Consider the following 27,895-nt stretch of genomic DNA (forward strand, 5'->3'; position numbering starts at 1 on the left):
TCTGTGCTTTTGGGAAAGAATTTTGGGCAAATCTAATTTGGCCATATCATAACTATGAGGTGCTGGGTGACCCATGACTTGAAAGACTTGCAATTGGCCTTCAGTCAGAACAGATGACCCGTGACGAACTAAGTCCATCCGTCTACAAGCCAAATTTCATATCATACTATTTTTTTATCTATATGACTAATTGGACGGAACTTGGTGTCTTCCAGCTCCCATCTCAGGAGGGCAATGAAAATCCTAGCACCCGCCGAGTCCCTGCTTCGTCCGCATCACAACGCCCGTGATCCCAGCGCCTCGCAGCCGTCTCCACCTTCCGGATTCAAGATCCCCCTTCCTCCGCGTCTGCAGCTCCTCCGCCTTAGCCCGCGCCTCCTCCTCCAGCATCAACGCGATCCATCCCAGCAATCCAGATCACGCGATCACGCGATCACGCCTCCGTCCGCATTCCCAGCTCCATTCCAAAACCCCTCTCCTTCCTTCCGCGATCCGAATCCCAGCATCGCGCCCGTCTCAGCCTCCCATCTCATTTTCTTCCGTCAGCACATCAATCTCCCGTTGATCCCGCTGCGGCCAGCCATGAAGCATTTCGGATTCCATCCGCGACCCAGCCGATCGTGAAGCCCTGTGATCAGCGGCCCTCCTCCGTGATGCAGCAGCGCACGATCCTCCCGGCTTCGTCCGCTCAACCCAACGCATTCTCAGCGGCCATCACCCGAATCCAAGCCGTGATCCGCTCCTCCCAGCACCGATTCCGGCCGCCCATTTCAAAGATCCACAGCAACTCCATCCCGTGCGGAAACAAGGGAGAAGAAAAGATCCCACACCCGCGGCGCTCTTCATCCGGTCCACCTCCCGAGATCCCGCGCCCGTTTCTCCTCCTCTCCATACTGTGGTGATCTATAAATAGGGGAGAGCTTGGTGGAAGAGAGGGGAGAGCTCTCGGCGGGGTGGTGGCCGGCTGGTTCAAGAAGTAACAGGGGAGAGAAGAGAGAAAGAAAAAGAAACAGAGCCATGCTCTGTCTCGGGTCGAAAAGAAAGGAATATTTTATTAGCTTTGTTTGAGTTTAGTTTTTTTTAATTTAGGAGAGCAATGTTTTTCTTTAGTTTGAGTTCATGAGAACAATGTATTTTTTTAGTTGTACTTTAATTGAAAGTTTTAATTGAGAAGTTATATGTTGAGTTTGAGAGCATGTTGTTCTTATTTTTTAGCTTTATTTTAGGTTTTGTTTTGAGTTTTAATTTTTGAGAGTTTATTTGGGTAGAAAGTTATATTCATTCTGCAATTTTAATTTCTGTTATGCAATACAATTAAATCTTCCTTCATGCAATTTGTGTTCGCTTCAATCTTCTTGTTTTTGATCCATTTTAATTTATGCCAAAACTCTTCTTTGATTAATTAAATAAATATTTTTCGAATCTGAGTACCTTTCTTTTAGTTAGTTTCAATTAGAAAATTATTTAACATCCTCAAAGTAATGTTTTTTCTTTTGTTATTCAAAAATCGACTTTGAATCCGAGTGAACGTTCTAATTTTTATGCAACTCCAATCGCCTCCCTGTGGATCGACCTCTTATAACCATTATTCTTCGGGTAGAACAGATAAGAGTAAATTAAATTTAAACTTTGTTTGTCGGTTCTAACAACGATCTGTCTAGCATATTTTTAAGTAGACAGGAATCGGACGAACATTTTCTTAATAACCTATTGATTCATCATAGAGGGAGGAACAAAAATATGCTTCTGGTATGATATTTGGCTTTGTGAGCGTAATTTGGCATCTTCATTCTCTTGTTCGATGTTGTCACAAAACAGGAGATCAAAGATTTTTAGCACTTTCTTCGTGGCATAACATTAATTGTATATATCAGTAAGTTGGTTAGAGATTTCTACCTATTATACATCAGAGCCGGCTTTATATGATAAACTGATCAATGAGGGCTCAGCATATAGTGGATTGACCACTCAAAACTTGCTACATGACTGATTCAAAAAGCACAGAAATATGAGAGTTGTTGTGGCCAATATATGTGTCCGAACATGGGCTCCAGCTCTCATCAATATATTGTATTCTCAGGGTCTCTCCAAGTAATTCTATTTTGCCTCTTACACTGCTTCCGCTCTTTGATCTCCTATTTTTTTGAGAGCCATATTTAATTTAGGCATCGAACAATCTCCTATCTTTTGGAAATTTTGAAAGAACCATTTGAAACTTTTTATATCAAAGAAAAGTCGAATTGGCATGCGTCCTATAATTTCTTTTTTAAAAAAACAAAACTTGAAGGCGATGCCAAATCCTTTCCAAATTTCTAAAAGCCTTATCCATAATCTCTATAGGAGAAGTATTCTTGTGCTCTCGTGCCAGCTGATTGCAATTTGCCTTCTCTTCCTCTTCCTCCCTTCTTCTCCTCTTCTTCTCCGCCACCGCCCCCACCATCATAACCAATGTCGCCGCTGGCGGCACGACAGAATCATTCCTTTTGGTGGGGTCCACTGCATGGAGCGGCTTAAGGACCCATCACCTCTGAAAAAGATAATTGATGTAGCAATTTAGGACAACATCTAACATGCCCAAAGTAATAGCCTTTGTTTGACGACAATGCCTTGCCAGTCGTCTGGTAGGTAAGTAGTAACACCGCTGCCATAGACATCGACCATACCCGCAATCATTACCGATATTAGAATAATTTTAGGGATCACATAACATCTCATATTATTTTTCTTTGTTAGCATGATCCTGTATTGGTCAATATTTTTTTTCTTTATTAGCATGATCTTGTTAGAGTAATTTTTGGGATCACATAACGACTTATATCAGCGAGTATTTTTTTTTATTAGCTGATCTATATATATATCAACCTATTTTATTTTTCTTGTATGGAGTCTATACACGAATATATATAACTCCTGAGATGTATCGAATATGATGGAATAGAGAAATAAAATTACTTTTCCTCCTCTCTTTGTCTCTTAGTTTTTACTTCTTCTGCAAATATTTTAAAATGGTATTAGAGCCACCGATCATGTAACCTGTTGCCATCATCTTTTCCACCTTTGTTATGGTTGTCATCACCATGTCTAGAACCTTTGAAGACCCTCATTGCCGATCTATCAATCTCTATTTTCGGATGAATCAACATCCTAAAATTTTCTATTTTTTGGTGGATCCGCAGATTCTCTATTTCTCCGTAGGTTTTTTTTTTTAATGAATCAATATTGATCTCATTAGTAGATCTGCATATCCTCTATTTCAGTTTCAGATCTTCGGTCGTCTCTCCTCACCATCGCTCGGCCCCATTCTCTCCATCTCCGATTTTATTTGCTGTCTTTGGCTCTTTCACCCTTCAGATCGAAGTTAATTGCTCCTCTTCAATGGTGCCTCCGTCTACGAGGATCATCGACCTTTAGTTGCCTTCTCTTTGAGCTCTGTCTTTACTACAACTGTCATCTTCTATGTGTCTTCTTGTTACCACATATCAGATAAATCAAGCAGCCACATCAACAAACATGTCAGTCTGTTACGTCAATCAAATACATCAATCTGTCATGTCAGTCAGACACATTAGTTTGTCATATCGACTTCTGAGTTGTTATGTCAACTCCTAATCTGCTACATCAGCTTGTAAGTTGCAACTTAGCTCTTGATCTAGTACATCGGTTTCTACATATATTTGTGTTCTAGTTTTCAAACTCAAGTTGGCACTTATAGTACCATCTTGAGTTTGAGGAGAGATGTTAGAATAATTTTAGGGATCACGTAATGACCTGTATCACCCCATGCCATATTATTTTTTTTTTGTTACCATGATCCTGTATCGATCAATATTGTTTTTCTTTATTAGCATGATCTTGTTAGATTAATTTTTGGAATCACATAACAACTTCTATCAGCGAGTATTATTTTTTTATTAGTTGATCTTATATCAGCCTATATTATATTTTTTTGTATGGAGTATATACATGAGTATATATAACTCTTGAGGTGTATCGAATATGATGAAACAGAGAAATAAAATTACTTTGCTGTACAAGGCCGACATCGAGAAGACGTCGCCGATTTCCCACCATGCTCCTCTGACATGGGCTTCGGTGGCGATGTGATGGCGAAAAGACATGGGTCGCAGTTTTTTTTTTTTTTTTTTTTTGGCTAAAACGGATGATTCATACGGTACTAATATGGATACATCCAATAAGATTAGAAAACAACAAGTCCCAGAGTACTCTAGGCAACTCACCACCCGTCCTCGAAGCACTCCGCCGACCCCAAGTCCACAAGCTTCAGGTGCCCCCGCTCATCATAAAGCACGTTGTCCGGCTTGATGCCCCGGTGTGCCACCCGGCGGCTAATCCGGTCGAAGAGGTCTAGCCCCGGGCACAGCTCCACCGCGTGGAGCCACGCCTCGTCCTCGTACACCGCGTGCACCTGGGTGGCGTGCGGCAAGCGGGGCACTCTTGGCCTTCCGCTTGACGCACTCGCAGTCAACAATGTCAGAGAGGAGGGCCTTCTCGATGGACTTGATGGCAAACGCCTTGCTGGTCTCCGTCGCGATGCATCAATACATGATGCCGAACCTCCCCGTCCGATCTCTGGTCCGATCTCGTATTCCGCAGGGATCTCAACCACCATGTCACCCTAAAAGGGTGGGACCCTGGCCAACATTATGTCAAGCACCACCCCGGCACTCCAAATGTCCACCACGGAGCTCGGCACGATCGGAGAGGTTTCTTCTCCACCTCCCACGAATGGAAGATCGTGGTCGACCGCGATCACAAAAAAATAGGCTTGTCCTCTTCAAGCCGGCCCATTAGCCCAAAAGAGCGGGCTATTACACATAGAGACGTATGGCCTCCTTCTCCTTAACAAGGACCACCACCCAGGTTTGACGCCTCTTCATGGATGGCATTCCACATCGCCATATCCCTGTAGAGACTTGCTTGTGTTTCAGTTGTTGGGCAGCTTCCGGCAAAGGCAACATTTTCGCTTCTCAGAACTACTCCAGAGGTGCAAAACTATGGTGATTCAAGAGATTACCTAACAAATTATTTTGATCAGTGGCAATAGAAGGAAGATGATAAGAGTACGAATGTTATTGGGTAAAGTACGACGATCAGAGAACTCAAAAGATAGGTGCAGCTCATACCCTAAAAACCTAGAAGGGCAAGGTTAGCAAATCGTGCCTTTGATCCCTACAGCTACGCAGGTATCTCAATTGTTGTCGCGATTTCTAATTTGCAAATCCTAACATAAGTGCGGTACTAACAGGAAATTTTTTTAGATATGAACAGCAAGACTACCAAAATCTACATACGGTCGCATGATGATTGCGACAGCTATACACAGAAAAACAAGAAACACAGGCATGTATTAGTGTTTCTGATCTGCCCAATGGAACTTGCCCTTCTACTTTCATATCTTGACCGCACTTCATACTATTATTTCTTCCCACCTCTAGTCTTAGACTTCTTGTTTCTTGCTTCTTTGGCTACCTTCTCTGCTGTTTCCTGGTATTTAACAAATCAGAAGAGCGAATATTATAAAGGATTAGCAAAAGCAATGCAAAATCCCATTTCAATATACAAGTAATTGAAGCAGCCAATTTAGCAAGAGATTGCGCTATTGCTCTTTCAAACAAGAAGACAATGTAGAGTGTGCCAAAAACAAATAAGGAAAAGACAGAGATATGTCATATCATCTTAGAAAAGCACAAATAATATTTAGTCAAAAGCAAAGCAAATCACATGTATATGGTATTGAAGCACATCTCCCTGCGGACACAGAGCAGTGAGATTCAATTTATGTCTCAATATCTCAACGAAATTCGTACCAAGGTTGATGCATTGGCTGCAGCAGGCTCTAAGACTGATTCAGAAGATGTCATTCTCTATGTTCTAAATGGCTTACCCACTATATATGACTCCTTTGCCACTGCAATTCGTACCCGCTCCTCCCCCCCTCACTCTGGATGAGCTTTACGCTCTTCTCTGCAGTGAGGAGACCATCTTGTCCGCTAAGGAAAAACAACATATCACATTTGATTCTACATTTGCTTTATCTGCAATTCAAGGACGAGGTCGTGGTGGCCGATTTTATTCTGCATACCGAGGTCGAGGCAGAGCCCGCTCAGACTTCCGATCTGGAGCCTGGTTCATCTCCGGCCGTGGCAAATAAAGAAGGCCCATCATTGACTGCCAAATATGTGGAAAACGTGGTCATTCTGCAGCACACTGTTGGTATAGAATGGACAGCAATTACTCAGGACCATCTTCAACTTCCTCTGGTCCTCAGGCCTATCTCACAACGCCCGTCACTACATCTACTCCAGGAGATTGGATCATGGATAGCGGAGCAACCACCCATCTGATTGCTGATCCCTCAACCATTTGCCAGCCATCAGTCTATCAAGGTGCTAAGCAAGTAACTATTGGCAATGGTGACTCAATTCCAATTCGCCATTCAGGGGCTGGTATTCTTCCACTCCAACTCATACATTCCATCTTTCACAAATTCTTCATGTTCCTCGTATCTCCCATAATTTGCTATATGTTCATAAGCTTGCTTCAGATAACAATTGCCTTCTTCTCTTTGACTCTGATGGTTGCGTCATTAAGGACAAAAACACCAAGCAGATCCTCTTCCAGGGCCGCTGCACTGAAGGCTTATACCGCATTCCATTCACCTTTGTACCACATCACCCGCTATCAACCTCTGCACCACAGGCACATCTGTCCACCCTTACCTCAGTCGACTCATGGCATCACCGTCTTGGACATCCGGCTGCCTCCATCATCTCTCAAATAGCCAAACACGCTCCAATTCAAGCTACTCATAAGCCCGTCACAGTCTGCTCCACCTGTTGCATGGCCAGAAGCCACAAACTACCTTTCAACTCTGCTGGAATTACATCTCAGCATCCACTTGACTTAATTCATTCAGACGTTTGGGGCCCTTCCCCTCATTCCTCTGTCAATGGGTCTAAGTACTATGTGTTGTTTGTGGATGACTTTTTTCCGTTTTAGTTGGGTATATCCCCTTGTTTCCAAATCTGATGTATTCCACCATTTTCTCCATTTCAAATCTCTAGTTGAGAATCAATTCTCTTCCTCCATCAAAGTGTTTAGATCTGATGGTGGCGATGAATTCAACAACAAGAAATTTCAATCACTTTGTTCCTCTTCTGGCATTGTTCACCAAATGTCTTCACCATACACCCCTGAACAAAACGGGGTCGCAGAGAGGAAACATCAGCATATTCTTGAGGTGGTTCGAAGTATGGTCATCCATTCCTTAGTTCCAGCCAAGTTTTGGGTTGAAGCACTGCTCACTGCAATCTTCCTAATCAATCGTCTCCCAACACCACTACTACACCAGAAATCTCCATATGAAAAACTATTCCACAAACCTCCCAATTACAGTTTCCTCAAAACGTTTGGGTGTCGGTGTTTTCCCTAGCTTCGGCCCTACACTCACGACAAGCTATCCCCTAGATCGCCTCCATGCATTTTCTTCGGCTATTCCCTGTTAGCAATATATCATATAAATAAACAAATAAATCTATTAATTCAATTAATGAAAAATCTTAAAGGGAATAATATACATGCATATTATTCGTCATCCAAATAATTTTATTTCAATGCAAAATAAATCTAATCTAGCACAAAATAAATCTATGCATTTAATAAATTTATATCATAAAATTTCAAATCCTACAAATCTACTAATATTGAATTAAAAATAAAAGTAGAAGAAAGTAGCCTGATTGGAGGCAGGTCGAAGCGCGTAGACGCTGTCCCAAAGAAGTATTTGCCCCCACGTACGGATCTTCCGGCAATCCTTCTCGGAGATACGACGACCCTACAACTTCTTCTTCGGCACGTCTCGGAAGAAGTCAAAGTGAACCCGATCGGACTTGCAGATCCAGCAAAGAGCGGAATAAAAAGAACAAAATAAACTTAATAAAAATGTAAAAACAAAAATTGGAAGTGGCTAAGAGGAAGAAGAATTTTTCTAGAATTTTTTCACTATTTTTCTCAAATTTTTCGTGTTTGAATAGGATGAAATAGGGGGGTTTATATAGAGATTTATAACAGGGGCAATATGGTCTTTTCGGTGGACACGTCCGCGTCCGCGCTCTTCGCGCGAACGTGGGCAACGTGCGCCAGCGGACGCCAGTTGGCGCCCGCTGGTGTGTTCCCATTTAAACCAAAAACGCCCGTTGGGCGTTTCCAATTCAAACGGGCACGCGGTTCAATAAACCGCGTGCCATTAATTTTTCCCACAATCCCCCACAAAAATTAATTTTTAAATAATTTTAAAATCAAAACAACATGCTAGATATCTTATATTATATAATAGGTGTAGGTACCTTTCGGTTTGAACCTTCACTTAGTGACAATTGATTATATCTGTGGAGCCAAGGTGGTCTTAACCTTGAACCTCGGTCCATGGCTCAAATTAAATCAACAGCACACATAATATAGCCCGATCTGGGTTCTAAACGGGTTGCGCTATTATGGCCATGCGCATGTATCTATAATGTGCTTTTTAGAGAATCGCCCATTTTCCATAATCGCGGCCTCACGACTGCACATATAGGTGAGTCCTAATAAGGAAACTAGCAAGGAAGCTCCTGCCTCTTGGATCTCGGACTCATTAGGAGTTATACAAACGAACTCATCCTACCGCTTGCTTTTATGAGCACTAGCGCCATAGGGACGAGGAAAACATGAAATAGTGCTCCTCTTAGTCACACTCTGGTTTGTTTCTACCCATTGAACCTTTTAAGGTTGGGTTCCCACCGTGGTGATCTATCTTTATGGGCTAAGCCCCATCTCCCTCGACGACTCTAGAACCACTGTTCTAGATAAACCTTTTGTAAGCTGATCAGCCAAATTATTTTCTGATTTTACAAAATTTAAGGCAATAACATTATTTTTCAATTTATATCTTAATGATTTATGACATACTTTTAAGTGCCTGTTCATTTTTACATTGGCATTTTCTTGGTTGCATTTATCTATTGCAGATTTGCAATCACAATGTAAGGAGACAGGTGGTAAAAGGTGACTCATCTACTGGAAGATCTATTAGTAGATCTCTAAGCCACGCAGCCTCAGTGCTAGTAGTATCTAAAGCTATCAGTTCAGACTCCATGGTACTCCTAGATATCAAAGTTTGTTTGGTAGATTTCCAAGACACAGCAGCTCCTCCTAGAAGAAAGACATATCCTGTGGTGGATTTAACATGTAAGGTGTCGCTGATCCAGTTGGCATCACTATAGCCTTCTAGAACAGCTGGAAATCCACTAAAGTGCAAACTATAGGACTTAGTACCCTTAAGATACCAAAGAATCCTTTCTAATGCTGTCCAGTGATCTCTATTTGGATTAACAATATATCTGCTAAGTCTATTTACAGCATATGCTATGGCTGGCCTGGTGTAATTTGTTAGGAATCCTAGTGAACCTATGATTTGAGCATATAGACTTTGAAGGACAGAAGTTCCTAAGTTCTTTTTAAGATGAGTAGAGGGATCAAATGGAGTAGAGACAGGCTGACAATCGGTATAATTAAATTTATTGAGTATTTTATCAACATAATGACTTTGGGATAGCTCAATACTATTTCCACTTCTAATTATTTTGGTATTTAAAATTAAGTCAGCTTGTCCCAAGTCTTTCATATCAAACTTATGACTTAAGAATTGTTTTACTTCATCAATTATCTGAAGATCTGTCCCAAAGATCAGTATATCATCTACATAGAGGCACAAGATCACAAATTTGTGTTCAACTCTCTTGTGGTATACACATTCGTCTGTACTATTGATTTCAAATCCAAATGTCAGTATGGTTTCATCAAATTTCAAGTGCCATTGCTTGGGTGCTTGTTTAAGACCATAAAGAGATCTGACTAGTCTGCAAACTTTATTTTCTTGGCCTGGGATTTTAAATCCCTCTGGCTGGTCCATATAAATTTCTTCATTTAAGTCTCCATTTAGAAAAGCTGTCTTAACATCCATCTGATGAATCACTAATTTATGAATGGAGGCTAATGCTATAAGGACCCTAATAGTAGTAATCCTAGCTACAGGTGCATAAACATCAAAGAAATCTACACCAGGTCTCTGAGTAAAACCCTTGGCAACTAATCTAGCCTTAAATTTATCTACAGATCCATCAGGCCTAAGTTTCTTCTTAAAGATCCATTTGCATCCTATTGTTTTACAACCAGGAGGAAGTTCAGTTAATTCCCAAGTATGGTTTTGGATAATTGATTGCATCTCATTGTCCACAGCTTCTCTCCAAAAAGGTGAATCCAAAGATTTCATTGCGTCCTCAAAGGTAGTTGGAGAGTCTTCTATTAGGAAGGTATAAAAATCATCTTCAAATATTTTCTCTACCCTGGATCTTTTACTCCTTCTAGGTTCTGCTTCTACTTCTATTTCTCTTGTCCTTATTCTACTAGAGCTACTAGCTATACCGCTATCTACTCTAGTCTTAAGTGGAAAGGTGTCTTCAAAATATGTTGCATCTCTGGCTTCTATGATAGTGTTGTTACTAATATCATTTACTTCTGAACTTATTACCAGAAATCTATTCGCATTACTATTGGCTGCATAACCTATGAATATGGCATCCACTGTTTTAGGCCCTATTTTCTTTCTCTTAAAATCAGGTATTTTTACTTTTGCCAAGCACCCCCACACTTTTAAATAGCTAAGATTAGGTTTTCTATGTTTCCAAACTTGATATGGGGTTAGATCATTATTTTTAGAGGGAATCCTATTAAGGATATAACAGGCTGAAACAAGAGCTTCCCCCCACAAATTTTCTGGCACTCCTGAGCTTATAAGCATGGAGTTCACCATATCCATTAAAGTCATATTCTTCCTTTCTGCTACTCCATTTGATTGGGGAGAATAGGGTGCAGTCACTTCATGAATGATTCCATGATCTTCACAAAATTGAGTTATATCATTGGATGTATATTCACCTCCCCGATCTGATCTAAGAATTTTAATTTTTTTTTCTTGTTGGTTCTCAGCTTCGATCTTAAATATTTTAAATTTGCTGAGCACCTCATCCTTGGTTTTAATTAGATAGATATAACAGAATTTGAATAGATCATCTATGAAGGTCACAAAATATTTGTTACCTCCTCTAGAAGTTCTACCAGAGTCACAAACATCACTATGGATCAACTCTAATAGATCTGAATCCCTATTAACGGATTTAAAAGGCTTCCTAGGGAGTTTAGCTTCTACACAAATTTGACATTTCTCATGGTTCTTAAGATCACTTTTTGGTATTAGATTTAGGTTCATAAGTTCCTTAATTGAATTATAATTTACATGACCTAATCTACCATGCCAAATAGAAGGGGGTTCTATATTCATAATCAAAGAATTTTCATTTATTAAAGGAGCTATTACATTCAACTTGAATAATCCTTCACTAAGGAATCCTTTTCCAATAAACATTACACCATGAGAAATTACAACCTTATTGGACTCAAAAACAAGACGAAAGCCTTGCTGGACAAGCAAGGAACCACTAATGAGATTTCTCCTAACAACTGGAACATGTTGGACGCCGTGCAGGGACAGGACTTTTCCAGATGTAAGTTTTAAGTCCACACGTCCTACTCCTAACACACGCGCCTCCGAGCTGTTTGCCATGATCACAGCTCCTCCACTTGAGATCTGGTAAGAAGAAAATCAGGAGCGATCCGAACAAATATGAATACTAGCTCCGATATCAATCCACCAATCAAGTGCTTGTAAAGTCATGTTAACTTCAGGAGTGAAGGAAACATACCTGAAAGCTGTCTCAGAGGAGCCAGCGCCGGAAGTCACCATGTTGACTTGAGCACTGGATGTGTGTGGACCCTTCTTCTTAGATTGAAGAGGTGCAGTTTTCTTATAGAAGCACTGGGGAGACAAATGGTTGGTCCGACCACACACATAACAGAAACGAGCACCACCTTCCTCTTTCTTCTTCTTCTGCTCCTGGGATTGAATAGGCTTCCCATTGTAGTGGTGGTTAGGGTTTCTAGGGTTGTAGGGTTTTTTCTTGAAATTCTTACGGAAGGGTCGGTTCTGATTTTTCTTAGGAGGAGCCTCTACATTATGTGCATTATTTTTGGGTCCAGTAGAGGTATTATTTTTGAGCCTATGCTGCTCTTCAATCCTAATGGAGTTTAAGACTTGGGTTAGGGTGAGAACTCCTTGGGTATGGCTCAGGGTCTTGGCAAAATCAGACCAGGAAGTAGGTAGTTTATCTATCAGATAGGCTACCTGGAATGATTCATCCAAATTGGTTCCATTAGCCCTAAGTTGGTGGATCAGGGTTTCAAATTCATGAATTTGGTCATTCATAGGCTTTGAGTCCACCATCCTAAACTTATTGAAGTCGGAGGCCTTGAACCTCTTTACCCCAGCATCATCAAGACCATATTTGCTATCTAGGGTGTCCCAGAGTTCTTTGGCACTCTTGGCTGTGTAATAGATATCATACAACCTCTCAGAAAGAGCACTTAGGATTCTATGGATACAATGATAATCTATCTCATCAGGTGTCCTAGAGGGTGTGCCAGTGGAGACAGAATGTTCAGTATTGGAAGAGGTAGTTGGGTTGGACCCATTATCAACTTCGGTAGTACTTTCACCTATGGCTGAGATTAACCCTAATGTGGTGAGCCAGAACCGCATTTGGTTCTGCCACCTCCTAAAGTTATGGCCATCAAATTTTTCAGGTTTGGCACTAAGGTGGTCACTAGTGTTTGAGGCCATAGGATCAAGGTTACAGAATAGAGACAGAAACCTGATTGAAGGCAAAAAATCTATGTCAAAAGATTGCACTAATATTTATATTGAACTTTGGATGTCTAATTGATATATCCAAAAAACTAATAGCCAGATCAGCTCCAGATCGGTGGTGGAGCACTAGGCTCACTTAAGTACCAGCTTTTCTTAGGCACGTATGCCTTTTTGACAAGCTTTTCTTAGATACTATTAGTTAGTGGATATAATCACTAGAAATCACACAAATTCAATATTTAAAATAACCTAAATGCAAATTTAAACGGATTAACTAATTTTTGAATTTTTTTTTTTGACCTTTCCGAATTAGTAACAATTGATTACTAAATTTAATTCTAGCAAACAATTATTGTAATTGAAATCTAATTTGTCAATTCAATAAATTATATATATATTAGAATTGATTTATTTACTTATTAGAATAATTAATTACTAATTTTCTAGCAAACCAATTATTGTAATTAAGATGTCAATTCAATGAATTAAAAGATTTATTTCTGTATTAGACTAATTGATTGAGATCTAATAAGTCAATTCAATAGATTTATTATTATGTATCAACCAATTTCCGAATTTTCCGTTTGAATAGGATTTGGAAATTACTCCTTGAGGAGTCCAAATGGAGGTATAATAAACCTCTTGGAGGTTAATTAAATTATTACCTCTTTAGAATAATTTATTATTAATGATGTGCTAGCAAAGACAATTATTCCAATTAAAATCTAATATGCCACAATTGTAATAAAGAATTTAATGAATTATATATTACTAACAAAAAATAAAAACAAATACTTCTTTGGATTGTTAGCAATATATCATATAAATAAACAAATAAATCTATTAATTCAATTAATGGAAAATCTTAAAGGGAATAATATACATGCATATTATTCGTCATCCAAATAATTTTATTTCAATGCAAAATAAATCTAATCTAGCACAAAATAAATCTATGCATTTAATAAATTTATATCATAAAATTTCAAATCCTACAAATCTACTAATATTGAATTAAAAATAAAAGTAGAAGAAAGTAGCCTGATTGAAGGCAGGTCGAAGCGCGTAAACGCTGTCCCAAAGAAGTATTTGCCCCCACGTACGGGTCTTCCGGCAATCCTTCTCGGAGATACGACGACCCTACAACTTCTTCTTCAGCACGTCTCGGAAGAAGTCAAAGTGAACCCGATCGGACTTGCAGATCCAGCAAAGAGCGGAATGAAAAGAACAAAATAAACTTAATAAAAATGTAAAAACAAAAATTGGAAGTGGCTAAGAGGAAGAAGAATTTTTTCAGAATTTTTCCACTATTTTTCTCAAATTTTTCGTATTTGAATAGGATGAAATAGGGGGGTTTATATAGGGATTTATAACAGGGGCAATATGGTCTTTTCGGTGGACACGTCCGCGTCCGCGCTCTTCGCGCGAACGTGGGCAACGTGCGCCAGCGGACGCCAGTTGGCACCCGCTGGTGTGTTCCCATTTAAACCAAAAACGCCCATTGGGCGTTTCCAATTCAAACGGGCACGCGGTTCAATAAACCGCGTGCCATTAATTTTTCCCACATTCCCCACATCACAAAGCATACAGATGCTATAATCTCATCACAGGCAGAATCTTTATCTCTCGCCATGTTAAATTCGATGAGTCCTATTTTCCTTTCTCTCACACAACTCAGCGAAACTCCCCTCCAACAACATTACCTTCCTCTCTTTTGGTCCCTTCATCATTAACAACACCACCCACATCATCTAATCCACATACTTCTGACCATCTTTCACTAGCAAACAGCATTACCATAATACCATTACAACCTTCTGACACACTCAGAAGTCCTTCTCCGCTACCAGCTCCCTCCACCATACCTCCTCCCAGACACCATATGGTGACACGCCTCCAGACAGGGTCTCTAAAGCCAAGACATATTCTCTCTCTGCTCAGCACCACCTCCATTCCTGAACCTACTTGCTATAGTACAGTATCTAAAGATCCTCACTGGAGGGCTGCCATGTCCCAAGAATTCAACGCCTTAATTGATCAAGGAACATGGGAACTAGTACCAAAATCCCCAAAGCAACACGTCCTTGGATGCAAATGGACATATAAACTCAAACATCATTCCGATGGCTCAATTGCTAGATACAAAGCTCGCCTCATGGCTCAGGGCTTTAAACAACAATATGGGATTTATTATTTTGAAACTTTTAGCCCTATAGCCAAATTTCAGACTATTCGGATTCTCATTGCATTTGCTCTCACATCCAGATGGTCAATTCAACAAATAGATGTGTCGAATGCTTTTCTCCATGGCACATTAGAGGAGACTGTTTATATGGAGCAACCTAGGGGATTCGTTGACACTCTACGCAGCGATCATGTTTGCAAACTAAAGAAAGCAATCTACGGTCTGAAACAAGCCTCCAGGCAGTGGTTTGCCACTTTTTCCAGCTTTCTAATTCAGCTTGGCTTCAAATCTAGCACAACTGATCCTTCACTTCTTCTGCTCCATCAGCATGATACAGTCATTTATGTTCTTGTATATGTGGATAACATCCTCATAACTGGAAACAACATCACTACAATCAACAAGCTTCTTCTTCAATTGCATGGCAGATTCCGAATCAAAGATCTTGGTAGTCTCTCTTATTTTTTGGGGATACAAGCAGTATATTCTGCATCTGGTGTTGCATTATCTCAGACCAAATATGCACACAATTTGCTACAAAAGGCAGGTATGCTGGATTGCAAGCCAGTCAGTACTCCTCTATCAACAAAGCAGCCGTCATCAACCACAATAGATCCATTTCCACATCCAGAGCATTTTCGAAGCCTGGCTGGATCTCTTCAATACCTCACCATCACCAGACCGGATATCTCCTTTGCCGTAAATTTCATCTGCCAATTTATGCTTACCCCACTTCAAATCCACTATCAAATGCTCAAACGGATTCTCCGATATATCAAAGGCACAATAGCTCATTCCATTCATTACACAATTGATTCGTTAACTCTCTCCGCATATTGCGACTCAGACTGTGCCGGTGATCCATCAGATCATCGCTCCACCATGGGTTTCTATATTTTTCTTGGCTCCAATCTCATCTCATGGCATGCCAAAAAGCAACCTACGATTGCACATTCATCAACTGAAGCAGAATACAGAGCTCTGGCAATCACAACCACTAAGATCGTTTGGCTTCGTCGACTCCTTCAGGAATTGCAGCTTCCGGTTTCCTCCTCAACGGTATTATGCTGCGACAACATCTCTGCCATCACCCTTGCGACGAATCCAGTTTTTCATGCTCGCACGAAGCACATAGAGGTTGACTATCATTTTGCGAGGGAAAAAGTTCAGTCCCACGAAATCCAGCTTGCTCACATCTCCTCCCAAGATCAACCTGCCGACATCTTCACAAAAGCTCTCTCAGCTACAGGCATGATCTTCTATGTTCCAAGCTTCGTGTGCTACCAGCACCCTCAGCTTGAGCGGGGATATTGAAGCACATCTCCCTACAGACACAGAGCAGTGAGGCACATCTCCCTGCGGACATAGAGCAGCTCTAACAGGCACTCAAAATGTTTCAAACTGAAACGTTTTGAACTACCTCTAACATCCCAACAAAATCTGGCGCCATAACAAATTCTGAACTAATTCCGTTGGGCTCTAACTGACCCAACAGAACTCATGTAATAGTTTCTATATAAACCCACTCTGAGATCTGAGAGGGTAAAAAAGACTTACTGCACTTCATTCATTCTTCCTCTTCTTCACATCTAAAATTTCTTCATATGGAACCAAGGTGAAGTAAATATTTCACCACAAGAAGCCCTGCCCATCTAATTTCTTTATTCCTGATTACAAAATCCCATGTCTCATTTACATGTTCTCAATTTTGGTATTTCCAATCCAACCTAGCAGTTTAATAAGAACAATAATTCTTACATGCGCGCACAAGAGAGAGAGAGAGAGAGAGAGAGAGAGAGAGAGAGAGAGAGAGAGATCAAGCAAGCGTGTGTGTGTGTGTGTGTGTGTGAGAGAGAGAGAGATAATAAGCATAGATAGATAGATAGATAGAGAGAGAGAGAGAGATAATAAGCATGGATCCCCTTATGCATAAGTAATAAAAGACATAATATATATCAAATCTTCTCAAGAAAAAGAAGATTATGATGACAATTATGCAATGCATCAGCTAAAAGGATGAGAATCAGCTCATTCTTCAAGATCTGTATGCACCGATAAGTTCAAGAGGATGCCGCTCTTTTATTTTCTTTCATATGTAAAGGAAGTACTTGCTCAAATATAACATAATAAAAAAGTTATGTTTTCTTTCTCCTTCAAAGTTCAAACCTATGAAGTTTCAATACAATTGATAAAGTGATTCTCCACCTTCTCGGTAGACCAATCAATGAGGCCCTTTTATGTTACGCCCCGATCCAAAGCATGCTATGGCCATGTTACCAAGGGGTACAACCCACGATAACACAAAGCCAAATGTTTCATTCAACTTCCAAATTCATCTTAAACAAAATATAATAATAAAAGTCCAATTTTATTATCCATTAATTCCCATTTGATAACTTTAATAAAATAATTCGAAAAGACTTGATCAAGCGTATGGTGGTTTTGTGTAGGTCGGGTCTAGATGATTTGCTCAATGAATTAGACTCAATTAGGACCAAGATTAATAAACATGGTTCATCAATGGAGATTTTAGAGATATTCGATAGGGCCAAAGTGATCGGTCCAGTAGGCGGCCCAAGCACCAAGGCGGATCAAGACCTCTTTCCAGAGGTCAACTCGGATTCGTAGATCATGTCGATAGGACTTGGTTCATGAATCCATGAGTCATTTTAGAGAGGAAAAGAAGGAGATGAGAGAGAAAAAATAGAAAAAATATGAGAGAGAAAGAGAGAGAGTTCTCACTCTCCCCCTTCTTTCTTTTTTTTTCTTCTTTCTAATTCTTTCTTGGCAAAATAGAGGAGGAAGGGAGGCAACTAGTGACTGTGATCGTGGTGGTCCGCCAATATGGCAGCCGGCAGGGGGTTGGCGGCGGCAGCCGGCTGGCCAAATTCAACCTAAAAGGAGGGCCAGGAAGGGAGTTTATTGGCTTGATCATTCTCGAATCCTAGCCAACTTGCCGGCGGCTGGTCTGGAGCAGCCTTGGTGACAAATGCCGACGGCAACGGTGGTCGAAAAAGGGAGAAGAGGCAAAAATAGAGCAAAATAGTGGATCCTTTTCTCCGAGCGGTTTTCGATCGATTTCTCGGCCAGAGGCCATGAATCTTAGTCATTCAAAGAAGAAAAAAATGGTAGAAAGATCGGAGTGTTACCTCGGCTCCGAAGGTGCCGACGACCTCGATTTCCGGCAAGCACAATGACGGATAGCCACAATTTCGAAGCGAGAGAAGAGAGTGAAGGAGATGCGATCACCGTCTTGGAGAGCCTTAGAGGGGAGGAACTAAAGAGTAGAGAGAAAACAACAGAAGAGAGAACCGCTCTCTCTCTCTCTCTTCTCGAGCAGTGGGAGGTGCCCGACGGCGGCAACCACTCGTGGCCGGCAACCCACAGCGGTTGACGACCCATGCGGTGTCAGCAGTGTGCCACACCTAGCAACAGCCAACCAAAATGGAAGAAAGAAGAAAAAGACCGAAACATGGGAGGCTTGTATGTGATCAATCCAGCGATTCGCCGAAAAAACTGCAATCGACAAAGATGACATGGAATAGGCGAGCATTGAAATGGAAACCGGTATCAAGGGAGAGACGATGGCCCAACAACCAAAAAAAGGAGAAGAGAGGGATCAGCAACAAGAACTGATCCTGAATCAATCCACAAAAATGGGCTTGGTGGTGTCATGTGAACCAAACTTCAGTGTCAGCTCATTCAAAAACCTTATCTCCTAGGGAAATACTCGTAGATTAACAAGTCAAAAGCTGTCATTATAAGTGCATTGGATGAGGTAACCCATAAATCCCCTAAACTGATGTTTTGCTTTCAGAAAACTCCATGTCGTGAGCTGGAAGACCCAGAACAACTAACCGAATGTTAGCCCACCCCTCGCGGCACTGGTTCAAGTAAAATAGATTACGTCTAGGTCTGGCCAGCTTGGAATAAAAAAAGAGATGAGAAAGACGAAACTTTATGCTGGACTCCTATAAAAACTAAGAACTGCTAAACTTTGGCACTGTACATACCCCAATGGATACAGATTTTGCAACTAACCCTGATACTAGTATTATTGAAACATGAGCTTCTTATATAATGCTGATATGACAACTTCCTTGAGTAATCATGTTTTTAAAATTTAAGTTAATTGTCAGCTTCCAAAGCGATGTATTAATGGAAAAGTTATATATAACTAAAAGGTCATGAAATTGAAGTTAGTTGACAAACTAGTTATACGCATAAATTCTCAGAAAGCTAATTCATTCTGGTATTTTTTTTTTCTATGATCATTGATGCCATAATGATTACTTATTTGTATGTGGTGCATATGTATGCAGAAGTGTAATATGTGATTAAGAAATTGCAGATAATAAATGGTACTAGAAATCCAGCAGAAGGACTGTGATGCAATGGATTCAACTTCTAAAATTAAATTAATTTTTTTTAAAAAAATGAACAAACATATGTAAATGGAAACTTGAATATCACGACAGCCATCTGATCTGAATCATAGTTTTTCATTTTCCTTTCCATATGCAGAAGCATTGACATTAATGCTTTTCAAAATAAACCCTTAAGAAAGATAGCTCACAATGCCTGTCGCCTAAAATTCTTTTTTTATGTTAATGTGACAATCCTTCCTAGTTAGTGGAAAATAAAAATAAATATTTACTGTTTGTATGGTCTGCTACCGACAAAAAAAAAAAGTATGCTGTGAATGAAGCATCCAAAGACCCTTATACATTTTGACATGATGCATGAGACAGGATTCACAAAAGGCCCACGTAATTATTTATTTGGTCAATGTAATACTATTCAAAATCAATGGTCAAAGACAAATAGTTCTGATGAATTTTAACACTCCAGATGTCTCAAAGATGTCCATGTCAAACTTAAACATCACCACAGCAGGACTTTTAAATGCAGAGAAGGTGCTAATCCTTGAACACATTTGCTATGGTGACAGAAGGATTGGAAAAAAAGGAAACAAGGAAAGGTGCAATAGGCTTGTAAAACAAACCTTCCGTTTAAGAGACATGGATGCACTCACAACTGGCTTAAAAAAGGATTCCAGTCTACAAAAACCTAAATGGGGTCATAGACTATCTGGAGGAAAAAAAAAAAAGGAGAAAAACATAAATAATGACATTAAAGTGCTTACCGCCCTTGGGAGGATTTATTCTTTGCTGCTTTAATCTTTTCTATTGCCTATTGAATATTTACAAAAAAAAAAAAACAATTGGTCATTATCGAGGATTTTGAGGGAAATAGGCTCACAGGAAATACTGCTTTATGGCATGAATGAATACCTTTATTACTCGGTCATGGTTGAAACCATTGTCTTTCACCAGAAAGTCCACAAGACCCTACAAGATGAGGAAAAGAAAGCATCTTGTTATCTGTTTGAAGCCAAACTAAGAGGTGTACGAACTAACTTGGATATCACTAGATGCCTCCTCATCTGGAGCAGTCCATTAATTTGAGGTCTGGAATTCTTGAGACACGGTAGGTTCTTTGAACAGGTGCCGAGCTTCTTGGCATGGCCAGTCCCCAGGCATTTGATACCTGCAAAACAAATGCCTTAAACAAAATTCTGACAACACACACGGAGAATTTCTGTAATGTCACTACACGACTAATGGAAGTTCTGTAATAATTCTGTACCCTCATCTTTTGGCTATCTCAAATTAAATTTCAACGGCAGTCGGTCATTGAATAGTGTGACTGGAGGAGTTGGATTTGTGATCAGAGACCACCTTGGTAGAATGATTACAGCAGGAAGGCGGCGTACGTCAGGACTCACAGTGGTCGGAGCAAAGCTGCGGGCTCTTGGCAGGGCATATCTTATGTGTGGCAAGTACTGGGTATGGAGCGGGTCTGCCTCGAGGGAGACTCATCTGTGGTTATCGACTGGCTCTGGAGGGCGGATCGGTTTGGGGATTGTCATCCCCTCATCCGGGATACTAGTAGGATGACCCAGTTGATGAGTGATGTTTAGATTGGACACGTGTTTAGAAAGGCGAACATGACAGCAGATTGGGTCGCCTCCTTTGTTGCCCGCCGGGGATTTTCTTTGTCCCTCATCCTTTGTATCTTTTACTTTTCTGCGATCTGGTAGGTTGTACTCATGTTAGAATTATATGAAATGAATAGCCGTTTTTAATAAAAAAAAAACAAAACAAAACAAGGCCAACGAATAGGAAATCCATGTTACATGAGCCATCAACAGGTGCACATATGCATCCGTACATTTTTTTGCATGTGGGGAAGAGATTCTGCAGAAAGCAACCTCAATCCATTGACAGAAAGACTGTGTCAGGCATGTACCCTAGGCAATTTAAACAGGCTGCATGAACAAATAAAACCCAGCCTTCCAATTTCATTCTGTCAAACAGCGAGTATAAAAACACTTTAAGCTACTCTATCTACCCATTTGTCCACTCTTCAGACAACGGGTTACCAATAAACAAAAGGTATATTTGAGTATTTATAAAAGATCGAGCTGTTGATATACATAAGGTTTATTGGAGTATTTATAAAGAAGTGAAAGCCCAATACAACCCTTGTCTTCATTCACATATAATGGAAAAGGTCCAATGATATTCTGGTCATCTGACCACTCTATAAATGACAAAAGTATTTTGCTCCTGTACATTGTTTTCCTTCTAAATATGAAGTAGCAAGAGATGACATACAAGATAGAAAAATGACAATTTTACAAAAGGTAATTCTTTTTCCACAAGGATTGAAAAGGAGAGTTATTGCAAGGTAGATATGTGCCACCAAACATTTCATCCTTCTCAACCTCAACCATACAAGTCACTCTGCAATGTCATAGAGCATTATGAAGTGTGTGCCGAATGAAATATCATCAACCTAGGCAGATAAATCTTTAATTGAAGCCACCAGATGCCAGATTCTTTTTTAAGGTCATCACTTCCCAGCATCAACTAAAATGACTGAATATTATTCTAAAATCACCTACAAAGATGGTAAGAATAAAAAGATTTTCCATATACATGGGCACAATTTCATTGATATTTGGTTCCACGCGGTGTCGACAAGAAAACCACAAAGCATTATCAACCGTTTATGTAATGAAATATCGCCAACCTAGGCAAAAAAAATGATTCCCAGCTATGCTGGTGTTGTACCGGTATAATGACCCATATCGTGTCGGTATGGGATAGCCCGGCACTGTGCCAGTTCAGCCAGAAACCAGTACCAGGCTGGTATAGGTTTGTAAAACCTTGATTAGCAATCAATTCAAGAGCATAATTTGATAAAATTGATTATAAGTAATTCGATTGAGGTACTAAAGAAAAATCACTGAACTTTTTGCTTCACAAATTTTACAACACATTGCCCATGAATATATTGCTAGCATACAGTATTTTATAAAAAAAAAAGGGTAGTAAAAATTCAGAAAAGTTTGCTTATGAAATAACTTGATATATAATGAAGACCCAAGGCAACTTATGGAGGCTTCAATCAGATGTGGTGATGTGAAGTTGTGTAGGCATCTTCCATGGAGTGACCACAAAAGAATTACAAGGAGCCATTGTCTATGCAAGTTTTGACTTCTAAACCTGTCATAAACAGAAGCCGATTTATCCTAGCAAAACGTCCACTTTGAGTGGATATTTATGATTCTCTTCAATAGCCATTAGTCAATGGGGATCATTACCGTTCTTTGTTTTAAGCAGCAGTTTCTTAAAAGGGCAACACAACTTGACAAAAAGTGAAATGGAACAAAGAAAAGAACAACTAAATATCTGGTCATGTTCATTGGTGATGACCTTCTGATAGATTTTTCAGATGCGCAGCCACCAGCAAATCGGCCAAGTGATCATCATATTGAAAAGTAAATAGAGGAAGAATATTCTCCTGAGAAGACTGATACTTTATACATCTACAGTAACATACGTAACAGAAACACACACACATATATGATATACATTTAACATGCATAAATAATGCTTTTGCAGCGTAATCACTGGATCACAACTGTCTTATATTGAAGTTATATTCCATTAGATCAAAAATTAGCTTATGTAGCACATATATTTGTGTAATCATATTGGCAATTGCCTCTTGAACAAACTCGTGTTTATCTAACTTGGTGGCCCATCATGTTTCTACTCAACAATTCTATACAAACCAGACAAAAAAAACAAAGGAAGAAACTTTTACCAGAAAAAAATAAAAAGAAAAGAATTAGGCGTATATGTCTCAGACCTAAAACAAAAAAAAGTAGGGGAAACTAATGTCCGGTCCATTTTTTGACCGGACTGTAATGTTTAATCCCTGTTGAACATAACTTTAACAACTGGTCCATACCCATTTCCAATGCATAATAAATTTTCATAAAAAGACCATAATGCCCTTCACCTCCTTCATCTTCATTTTTCCTTTTTTTTTCCCTGTTTTGAATCCTATTCCTTCCATAAGGTCCGCGTGTGCCCGTTCCGCTTCTGCATCATCGGCTCCGACCTCCAGGCCAAGTGCGACTCCCTCTCCGCCGCCGTCTCCGTCACCACCTCCCTTGCCCTCGACCTCCACCCGTGCTTCTTCCCCACCATCGCCGCCCGTGAGAGAATCCGGAGGAGAAAGAGTCTCGACCGCGCTCCACCGGCCATGTCGCCAAGCCACCGCCGGCCTCGGCACTCTTCCGGCGCTGCCAGCCTTGCGGGAGGAGAAGGAGAGAGGAGAAGAAAGAAGAAAGAAGAAGAGGCATCAGGAAGAAGAGAAGAAAAAAGAAAAGAAAAAAAGAAAAGAAAGAAAAGAAAAGAAAAAGAAAGAAAAATAAATAAATAAATGTGTATATATATATATGAATGAACGAATAAATAAATAAATAAATAAGATAATAAATAAATATATTTTAATAAAATAAAATAATAAATAAAATAAATAAATAACGACCCGGAACTCTTCCGGCACCGCCGGCCTCGCAGGAGGAGAAGAAAGAAGGGAGGAGAAGAAGGAAGAAAAAAGAAGAAGCTTCGGAAAGAAGAGAAGAAAAAAGAAAAGAAAAAAAAGAAGAAAAAGGAAAGAAGAAAAAAGAGAGAAAAATAAATAAATAAATAAATGCATATAAAAATATATCTATGGATGAACGAATAAAGAAATAAATAAATAATTCAGATAATAACTAAATATATTTCAATAAAATAAAATAATAAATAAATAAATAATAAGGAGGGAGGAGAAGAAGAGAAGAAAAAAGAAAGGAAAAAAAGAAGAAAAAGGAAAAAAAAAGAAAAAGGGAAAAAATAAAAGAATAAATAAATAAATAAATGCATAAATAATTATATCTACGAATGAATGAATGAATGAATAAGATAATAACTAAATATATTTCAATGAAATAAAATAAAAATAAATAAATAAGATGGGAGGAGAAGGATAGAAGAAAAAAGAAAAGAAAAAAAAAAGAAAGAAAAGGAAAGAAAAAGAAGAAAAGGAAAGAAAAAGAAGAAAAAAAAGAAGAAAAAGAAAAGAAAAAGAAGAGAAGGAAAGAAAAAGAAGAAAAAGAAGAAAAGAAAAGAAAAAAAAGGAAGAAAAAGGAAAATAATCAATGAGTGACAATTAGGTTAGTAACATGTAATATAGTATGGCACATATTTAAGTAAGCTTAGCATACGGTTAGTCAATATTTGAACACTTAATCTAGTCTAGCACACAGTTAAATCTTGCTTAACTGTGTGCCGAGAAGATTTAACTATGTGTCAGGCTAGATTAAGTGTTCAAATATTGATTAACTGTGTGTCAAGCTTACTTAAATGTGTCCCATAGTATATTACATGTGTGCCAAACTTCTCTGCACACACTTAAATCTTCTCTGCACATAGTTAAGTGTTTTATATATCACACAGTTAAGTTAAGTATTCTTTGTACACAATTAAGTCTTCTCTGCACATACTTAAATCTATGCATCACATTTCTTTCATTCTCTTCGTTTCTTTTTTTTCTTTTTCTTCTTTTCTTCTTTTCTTTCCTTTTTCTTCTTTTTCTTTTCTTTTCTTCCTTCTTCTTTCCTCTTCTTCTTTTTCTTTCCTCTTCTTCCTTTCCTTTCCTTTTTTTTCTTTTTTTTCCTTTTCTTTCCTTTTTTTTCCTTTTCTTCTTTTTCTTTCCTTATTTGCTTTTTCTTTTCTTATTTCTTTTTCTTTCCTTTTTTTTCTTCTTTTTCTTTCCCTCTCTTATTTTTCTTTTCTGCTTCTTTTTCTTTCCTTCTCTGCATACAGTTAAGTATTTTTTGCATCACACAGTTAAATGTGTGCAGAGAAAACTTAATTGTATACAGAGAACACTTAACTGCGTGCATCATACAGTTAAGTATTTTTTGTATACAATTAAGTCTTCTCTATACATACTTAAATCTTCTATGCACACAGTTAAGTATTCTATGCATCACACAGTTAAGTTAAGTATTTTCTGTATATAATTAAGTCTTTTCTGCACACACTTAAATCTTCTCTGCACACAGTTAAGTATTTTCTGTACACAATTAAGTCTTCTTTGCACATACTTAAATCTTTTCTGCACACAGTTAAGTTTTCTATACATCACACAGTTAAGTTGAATATTCTCTGCACACAATTAAATCTTCTCTGCACATATTTAAATCTTTTCTGCATATAGTTAAGTGTTCTATGCATTACACAGTTAAGTATGTGCAGAGAAGACTTAATTGTATGCATCACACAGTTAAGTGTTCTTTGTACAAAATCAAGTCTTATCTGCACACACTTAAATTTTTCTTTTCTTTTCTTTTCTTCTGTTTTTTTTTCCTTTTTTTTTCTTTCTTTTTTTCTTCTTTCTTTTTTTTGCTTCTTTTTCTTTTTCTTTCCTTTTCTTCTTTTTTTTCTTTTCTTTTTTTTTCTTCTTCTCTTCTTCCTTTCTTCTTCTTTCTTCTTTCTTCTCCTCCCGCGAGCCGGCGGCGCCGGAAGGGGGCCGGGCCGTGGCGGCCGCAGAAGGAGGCCGCGGGAGAGGGCCCGACCATGGCGGCTTTATTTATTATTTTTTATATTTTTTTATTTCATTAGATTATATTATTTATTTATTTATTTATTTATGTATTTATTCATTTATTTATTTATATTTATTTATTTATGCATTTATTTATTTATTTATTTTTCTTTCTTTTTTTCTATTCTTTCTTTTCTTCTTTCCTTTTCTTTTTTTTCCTTCTTCTTTCTTCTCTTCTTCCCTTCTTCTTCTTTCTTTTTTCTTCTCCTCCCGCGAGCCGGCGACGCCGAAAGGGGGCCGAGCCATGGTGGCCGTTGGAGGGGGCCGCGGGAGGGGGCGGGGCCACCATCGGCGGCGGCCGCGGCTGGCCAACGGAGAACATCTCTCCTCCCGCGAGGCCGGCGGCTCCGGAAAGGAGCTGGGCCAGGGCGGACGCAGGAGGAGGGCGGGCCGCGGCCGGCGATGGCCGCAGGAGGGGGCTCGTGAAGAGGCGGGGGCGGGGGCATTCCTGGCGGCGCGGCCGTGGGAGGGGGCAATCCGGGGCTGGCGGCGGTCGCGGGAGGGAGCTCGAGTGGGGGCGGAACGTGGGATGGGGCTCGGGAGGGGGCGAGCCAGCGTCAGCGGCGGCCGCGGGAGGGAGCTCGGGCGGGGACGGGCAGTGGTCGGCGGCGGCCGTGCGTTTTTTTTCTTGTTCTTCTGGAAATGGGAGATCAAAAGGGGCAGGGGCATTTTCGGTATTTTTTGAAAAAAAAAAAAGAAAGAAGCTAAGGGACCGGAAATTAAAGTTGGTAGAGATACTGGACGGAAAGTTTTAAGACCGGTCAATAGGGATTTTTTGTTATAGCGCAGTCTTTTAAAGGATGGGGAATTAATTATCCCAAAAATGTAACCATGTTGATAGATGCACCCTTCTTTGTTTATGTTATCCAATGTGTTTTTTATGCAGCCATGCTTAGAGATAAGCTTCAACGCTGTTTGTCCCCCAATACCTATTTCAAAGGCATGCATTGACAGCATTATAACACAGTTTCTGTGGCGTGCAAAGTGAAATCAAAAGATATATTAAAAAAAATAAATGCATGATGATAATAATAAGTTTACAGCAACAGAACAAAAACAGGGTTGTTCACAGTCCAATGAATCAATCACCTTTCACAAGCAATTCCTCTGCAAGGTAGAGAGCGACAGATGGAACTAAATAATATTTCCTAAAACATTGCTTAAGAGAAAGAGATTAAAGACTGTGGTTAATACAATGGATGTTCATGCGGACCTTACACAAATGACATGCATACACCAAGAATCAAAACTCAGCCTGTAGCTTCACTTGTCATTAGTAATCTTAATGTCAGTGTAGAAAATATAATGGTGATTGACGTGTTAAGTATAACTGAATGCTAATAGAGTTATAAAAATCACTTAGGAGGGTAACAGTCTGTTTCCAGCTGAAGTTTGAGCAGCAGACACTATTAAAAATCACTTAGGGCTACGAAACGAAACAGGGTACGAGGTATTCACCAGGATCGGACGGTGGTCTGAGACTATTCGGGGAAGTTGATGCACATGAAAGTACAAAAACTTCTAGATCCTACAAGGCGAAGTAAATACTTTGTTTATCCTCTCCAAGACACGAGTCCGGCTTAGTTTGTTGTTGCACTAGGTGAATCACTGTCCTGTAAATTCCAAGCCAGGCAAATCATTGGATAAAATGAACTTCTGGAACTCCCTGACTTCACTTTTGTTGATGAAGGCTTTCTCCCCCTCCTCTCATCCGAGCCATCAATACAATTGAACTCCCCCACAACCATCACTGGATATCCCTGCGGGATTAGACTGGTGGCCTCGTCCCACAGCACCTTTCGCTCTCTGTAGTCTTTGCTAGCATAGGCTGCCAGGAAGACCCAAGGAGGATCATTTTCCTCAGATATCACCAT

The 27,895-nt window shown here is 39.6% G+C and overlaps 2 protein-coding genes across 2 annotated transcripts; both read right to left on the reverse strand.

Annotated features, from left to right (window-relative positions):
• Positions 1–4,234: 4,234 nt before the first annotated feature.
• Positions 4,235–4,630, reverse strand: LOC120104203 (calcium-dependent protein kinase 8-like). Its single transcript, XM_039114876.1, has one exon. The coding sequence runs from the start codon at positions 4,628–4,630 to the stop codon at positions 4,235–4,237; it is 396 nt and encodes a 131-aa protein (XP_038970804.1).
• Positions 4,631–4,899: 269 nt separating this feature from the next.
• On the reverse strand, positions 4,900–27,895 carry LOC113461585 (flap endonuclease 1-A-like). Its single transcript, XM_039114880.1, has 5 exons — positions 27,698–27,895; positions 20,300–20,356; positions 20,152–20,198; positions 20,011–20,065; positions 4,900–5,505 (listed from the first exon to the last, which is right to left on the reverse strand). The coding sequence occupies exons 1-5, from the start codon at positions 27,893–27,895 to the stop codon at positions 5,437–5,439; spliced, it is 426 nt and encodes a 141-aa protein (XP_038970808.1). The 3' UTR covers positions 4,900–5,436.

Source organism: Phoenix dactylifera, chromosome 1 (genome assembly GCF_009389715.1).
Source record: "Phoenix dactylifera cultivar Barhee BC4 chromosome 1, palm_55x_up_171113_PBpolish2nd_filt_p, whole genome shotgun sequence".
Taxonomy (NCBI): Eukaryota; Viridiplantae; Streptophyta; class Magnoliopsida; order Arecales; family Arecaceae; genus Phoenix; species Phoenix dactylifera.

Bases quoted from the DNA above. Each gene is read 5' to 3' on its own strand.
- LOC120104203 (XM_039114876.1), bottom strand. From the start codon at position 4,630: ATGGTGGTTGAGATCCCTGCGGAATACGAGATCGGACCAGAGATCGGA.
- LOC113461585 (XM_039114880.1), bottom strand. From the start codon at position 27,895: ATGGTGATATCTGAGGAAAATGATCCTCCTTGGGTCTTCCTGGCAGCC. The intron at 20,199-20,299 runs GTATTCATTCAT...AATATTCAATAG, and splicing joins ACCATGACCGAGTAATAAAG to GCAATAGAAAAGATTAAAGC. The intron at 20,066-20,151 runs GTAAGCACTTTA...AGGTTTTTGTAG, and splicing joins AATAAATCCTCCCAAGGGCG to ACTGGAATCCTTTTTTAAGC.